The 6,000-nt window shown below is 50.6% G+C and overlaps 1 protein-coding gene across 2 annotated transcripts in view; it reads left to right on the top strand.

Moving 5' to 3' along the window:
* Positions 1-6,000, top strand: part of CLCN2 (chloride voltage-gated channel 2) — a 148,276-nt gene that overhangs the window by 70,442 nt on the left and 71,834 nt on the right. For both annotated transcript variants that reach the window (XM_060242594.1, XM_060242595.1), the window contains exons 5-7: positions 636-769; positions 2,643-2,720; positions 4,398-4,476. In XM_060242594.1, coding sequence (XP_060098577.1) covers positions 636-769; positions 2,643-2,720; positions 4,398-4,476 — 291 coding nt within the window. The remainder of the gene's footprint in view (positions 1-635; positions 770-2,642; positions 2,721-4,397; positions 4,477-6,000) is intronic.

A 6,000-nucleotide genomic window follows, 5' to 3' on the forward strand; every position in this document is an offset into this window, starting at 1 on the left:
ACTGGCCTGATCCAGCAGGGCTCTTCTTAAGTTCACAGCCAAGCTCTTTGAGACTGTGCTCAGCCCCCAGAAATGCAACAGAAATCTTTGACATGGCCCTAAAATCCAACCTTTGGTGACTCTTGGAAAACATATTTATTTAACGTTTATGGTCCACCTTTCTTCCTTAACGGCACTCAAGGCAGCTGACGCTATGAACGAAATGCGCAGAAGAGAATACACACTAATTGGTAAAATCAAAATTTAAGAAGCACAGCTCAGGACTTTTAAAATCAAACCTAGTCCTAAATAAAACCATCAACTACCACCTAAAGATCAAAAAGTGAGGGGGCCAGGTGCTTCTCCCAAGGGAAGTTGTTCCAAAATCATGGGGCTGCCACTGAAAAGGCCATGTCTTGTGTCCCCACCAAACAAGCTTCTTTAGTCAACGGGACAGTCAAGTGGACCACTCCCTGTGATCTCAATTCCTGGGCAGTATCCTCTACCTTTGCCTTTTATTGCACTTCACCCCCTCTTCTGGAGCCACAAGGGGCCTTTTGAAGCTGAAATCTCTCTCCAGAGAAAGAGAGGGAGACTGGGAAAGGGTCGCTCTTTTCCTTATCTTGCACTTGACCCATCTCTCCATCCTTCCACAGGCTCAGGCATCCCTGAAATGAAGACCATCCTGCGGGGCGTCGTGCTGAAGGAATATCTGACCCTCAAGACCTTTGTGGCAAAAGTGCTTGGCTTGACGTGCGCCCTGGGCAGTGGGATGCCTTTGGGCAAAGAGGTGTGGAGGACTGATCTGCAGACAGGCTGAGCTTTGCCAGCTTCAGGAAGCAGGAAGAGTCTTCGGGGCTGGAGAGCTTCTGGGAAGAAAAGCCAGGGCCAGCGTCAGGATGCCCCAAATGGGGCAGCTGCTTAGGCCCATGGAGTCTGGTGGGACCCACTGGAGGAGCTGCAAGCTCATCAAGGCTCACCAGCAGCAGCTGACTCAGAGTCACTACCAGGACCCAGACCTGATGCATCTGATGAACCTCAGCTGAGCATCAGTAGCTCACCAGATTCACCTCCACCCTTTGAGTGCCAAAGACAGCACTTGTCGTGCAGCAGGCACAGGCAGGCAATCCAGAAACATTCAGGTGCTCAGCACAGACCCCAGAGTGCAGTCCCAGAAGTCCACAAGCCAAAGGTTCCCAGGCCAGAGGGCAATTACCAGAAGGGGTGAACCAGAGAGCAGAGTCAGGAGGTCCAAGGGTTACCCACAAGCCAAAGTCAATGTCCAAAGCCAGTCCAAGGTCACACAACAAAAGCAGGGTCAGGAGTTGTGGTTCCAGAATCTAGTGGATTGACTCATTGCTTCCACACCAAGCAGACTCTCTGAGCTGATTTTCTAGGCATTGACTAACCAGCCTCGCTAGCGGCCCACTGCTGGAGCATAACTCTGCATCTACTCCAAACTGTTCTCAGCCAGCGACTGGCGACAGGCCAGGAGGCAAGCACTCTGACCTCTGTCTTGCAGCTCCCTCCTTTGCTGCTGTCTTCAGTGCTCAAAGGGTGGAGGTGAAGCTGGTGGGCTACTGATGACCTGCTGCATCAGGTCTGGTGCTGCTGGTGAGCCTTGATGAGTCAGCTGCTGCTGGTGAGCCTTGATGAGTCTGCAACTCCTCTTCTGTCAGCTCAGGGCAGCTGCTTCAAACTCCTGAGGAGTCTGCTTCTCCCAGGGAGTCCCTGCTGCTTCTGAGCCCTGGCTGAGGCTGATCCATGATAACACTCCCTCCCTTGCCACCTCTCTGTAGCTATGCTCCCACCTGCCCAGGGTCATTAAGGAAGAGTGTGAGAATGGTGCACAAGGGGGGGGGGCACGCCAGGTGGTGATGGCAGCAGCACACCCAGTTGTATACACTGGCCACTGCTGTTGGGGAAAGGGGCGAAGGTGGCGCGGGCAACTGAGAATGGGCGGTGGATGGGCTTGCAAGTGGGAGAAGGATTCATGGGCCAGGTGGGCAACATGCAGGTATGAGGACATAAAGGAGAGCAAGAGGAAGGCCCTAGTGGTGGGAAGATGGACCAACCTGGAAGAACCTGTGCAGAGGAGGATAAGCAAGATGTTGAGGGGGTTGGAGCTCCTTCCCTGTGAAGAAAGGCTGGAGGGTCCCCACATACTAGAACTCGAGGGTATCCGATGAAGCTGATGGGCAGTAGGTTCGGGATGGACAAAAGGAAATAGAACTTTACACAGAGAGTGATTAAAAGGTGGAATTTGCTGCCGGAGGATGCAGTGATGGCCACAGGGAGAAGCAGCTTTCAAAGGAGATTAGCTAGATTCATGGAGGATAAGTCTATCTATGGCCACTAGCCAGGGTGGCTGAGAAGAACCTCCACATTCCGGGGCCTCTGAATCCCGGAGCCAGGAGGCAACATCAGGGGAAGGCCTTGGCTTCTATGCCCTGTTGTTGGACGTCCAGAAGAACTGGTTGGCAACTGTGTAAGGCAGGACGCTAGACTAGAGGGACCGCTGGACTGATCCAGCAGGGCTGTTCTTATGTTCTATGGTGGGAGATGGTTCCCCCTGTCTCCATGGCTGTTTGCTCTGGGTTCTTGGAACTGGTGGTAGGGTCTCCCTTCTCTTCTCACTAACTCTTTCCCCATTTTCTCTGCAGGGACCATTTGTCCACATAGCCAGCATGTGCGCGGCCATCCTCAGCAAGTTCCTTTCACTCTTCGGCGGCATCTATGAGGTGAGCAGCTGGTTTGGGTGACTACGTAGTTGGGGAGATGCCCAGTGCCTGGCAGAGATGAATGAGGAAGAACATCGAGGCGGCAGTCATGAGTTCAGATCTCACTCTCCAGGTGCTTCTAGGCAAGATTGTCTTTCCTGGCTTCAGTCTGCTATGTGTGGGTGTTGGTGTGTATAGAATCATGCAGGTCTGTTGCTGTACAGTTTTCAGCATGCTCATCAGTGCTTCAGAAAAACCCTGCAGTATTTATGGTTACACTGATGTAATTTACTGCTATTTGCCTTGGCCTGGAATTTGAGAACATCAGAAGAGTTGGCTTAGACCAGTGGTCCCTCTGGTCCAACATCCTTTCTTACACAGTGGCCAATAAGTTCTTCTGGAGGGCCAACAACAGGGCAGAGAGGCCGAGGCCTTCATAGGAACATCAGAAGAGCCCTTCTGGATCAGACCAGTGGTCCATCTAGTCCAGCATCCTGTCTCACCCAGTGGCCAACCAACTTCTTTGTACAGCCAACAACAGGGCACAGAGGCTGAGGCCTTCATAAGAACTGAAGAAGAGTCCTGTTCGATCAGATTAGTGGTCCATCTAGTCCAGCATCCCTGTCTCTCACAGTGGACAACCAGTTCCTTCAGAGGACCAACAACAGGGCATAGAGGCCGAGGCCTTTATAAGAACACGAGAAGAGCCCTGCTGGATCTGGTCAGTGGTCCATCCAGTCCAGTATCCTGTCTCACACAGTTGCCAGCCAGTTCCTCTGGAGGGCCAACGACAAGGTCTAGAGGCCTTCCCCTGATGTTGCTTCCTGGTGCTGAGATTCAGAGGCTTATTGCCTCTGAATGTGGAGGGTCCTATCAGTCACCATAGCTAGTAGCCATTGATAAACTTACCCTCCATGGAAAGAGTTGGCCAAGATAAATTTTCCTCTCTCTCCCAGAATATTAGAACTCAGGGGCATCCAATGAAGCCTATGGGCAGTAGGTTCAGGACAGACAAAAAGAAATATTTCTTTACACAGAGACTGATTGAAATATGGAATTCACTGCCAGAGGATGTTGTGATGGGCATGGACATAGCTTTAAAAGAGGATTGGATAGATTCATAGAGGATATTAATAGCTATCGATGGCTACTGGTCATGGTGACTAGAACCTTCTCATTCAGGCACTAATTCTCTGAATCCTAGAGCCAGAAGGCAACATCAGGGAAAGGCCTCAGCTGCTGTGCCCTGTTGTTGTCCTTCCAGAGGAACTGCTTGGTCACTGTGTGAGACGGGATGCTGGACTAGATGAACCACTGGTCTGATTCAGCGGGGCTCTTCTGATGTTCTTATGAGGGCCTCGGCCTCTCTATCGTGTTGTTGACCCTCCAGAGGAACTGGATGCTGGACTAGATGAGATCACAGGCCTCAATCAATCAATCAACATTTTATTTATATCCCGCCCTCCCCGCCGAAACAGGCTCAGGGCGGCTAACAACATCAATTACAATAGGTTATACAATAAGGCCTGATCCAACAGGACTCTTCTTATGTTCTTATGAAGGCCTTGGCCTCTATGCCCTCTGGCCTCGGTTTCAGACAGGATGCCATAGTGGATAGGCTGTTGGTCTTATCCAGTAGGACTTTTCTGATGTTCTTATGTTCATCTTGCCTTTCATGCCTCCTTGTTTCCCTTGCAGAATGAATCTCGCAACACTGAGATGCTGGCGGCTGCGTGTGCGGTGGGGGTTGGATGTTGCTTCGCTGCTCCCATTGGAGGTAAGTCCTTTCCTGGAGCCTGATCTTATTGGTCCACAGCCCCTGACTCTTGGCAACCCTACATAAAGAGCATTTCATCCTGGAGGCAAAATGAAGGGGCACCTCCATGTCCACTCCTTGCCTGGACTGCTGCTGCTTCTTCTTCTTCTTCTCCTTGGCCAATTTCCGGATAGGCCTTCTTTTGTAGCAGAAACTCCTTTGCATAAGAGCCACATCCCTCTGATGTAGCCAATCCTCTTGGAGCTTACAGTAGGCCCTGGAATAAGAGCCCTGTAAGCTCTTGGAGGATTGGCTACATCAGGGGTGTGTGGCCTAAACCAGGGCTTTTTTTTGTAGTAGGAACTCCTTTGCATATTAGGCCATGCCCCCCTGATTTAGCCAATCCTGCTGGAGCTTACAATAGACCCTGTACTAAGAGCCCTGAAGCTCTTGGAGGATTGGCTACATCAGGGGTGTGTGGCCTAATACGCAAAGGAGTTCCTGCTACAAAAAAAGCCCTGGGCTTATATATTAATTTCTAGCCTCACCCCCTAGGACATGATATAGGTTAGACTTTCTTGGGTCCTTTATTCTCTTCTTCCTGCCAGAAGCCACAGGACAGCCTGGGTTCCATGCCAGGTGGCTGTTTGCCCACCGGCTCAGCCTCTGTGAAGTCCAAGGCTTCTCCAGAAGAATTCCTGTGAGGAAGGAGCCAAAAGATGGATTCTACTTGACCTTGGCTACAGTCCCTGGACTCTTTCCAGGATGTTGTGGTCCACCACAGAGCATGACTTCTTGCGTTATAAACAAGCCAAGCTAAGAGCAACTCTGGCATGCTGCCATATAACTTCATGGTCTACAACAAAATTATCATGCCCTCCCACCCCCCCAAAAGATCCACTGAACTCTTGCCCTTAAAAATGGTACAAGCAGTACAGATATCAGGCATGGCTAACTGCTTTGTGAACATGCTGTCCAGGATTTCACTTTTGGTCCCCAAACTGGCCCAACCAATTCTGTTCACCTGCTTGCCTTCTGTAACCAGCCACCTTCCCAAAAGGCAGAAAGCCCCTTAAGAGTTCCTGACAATGGAGATGGGGGTTCCCTACAGTCCGTCCTTCCTTCCTTCCTTCCTTCCTTCCTTCCTTCCTTCTTCCTTCCTTCCTTCCTTCCTTCCTTCCTTCCTTCCTTCCTTCCTTCCTTCCTTCCTTCCTCCTTCCTTCCTTCCCTCCTTCCCTCCCTCCCCTCCCTCCCTCCTTCCTTCCTTCCTTCCTTCCTTCCTTCCTTCCTTCCTTCTCTCTCTCCTTCTTTCCTTCCTTCCTGATCTCTCTCTCCTTCCTTCCTTATCTCTTCCTTTCTTCCTTCCTTCCATCCTCTCTCTCTCTCTCTCTCCTTCCTTCCTTATCTCTTCCTTTCTTCCTCCTTCCTTTCTCTCTCTCTCTCTCTTCTTCTTCTTTCTTTTCTTTCTTCTTCCTTCTTTCTTATCATTCTTCTTTCTTCTTTCTTTTCTTTCTTTCTTCTTTCTTCGTCCTTCCTTCTCTCCTT

Source organism: Heteronotia binoei, chromosome 6, assembly GCF_032191835.1.
Source record: "Heteronotia binoei isolate CCM8104 ecotype False Entrance Well chromosome 6, APGP_CSIRO_Hbin_v1, whole genome shotgun sequence".
Lineage (NCBI taxonomy): Eukaryota > Metazoa > Chordata > Lepidosauria > Squamata > Gekkonidae > Heteronotia > Heteronotia binoei.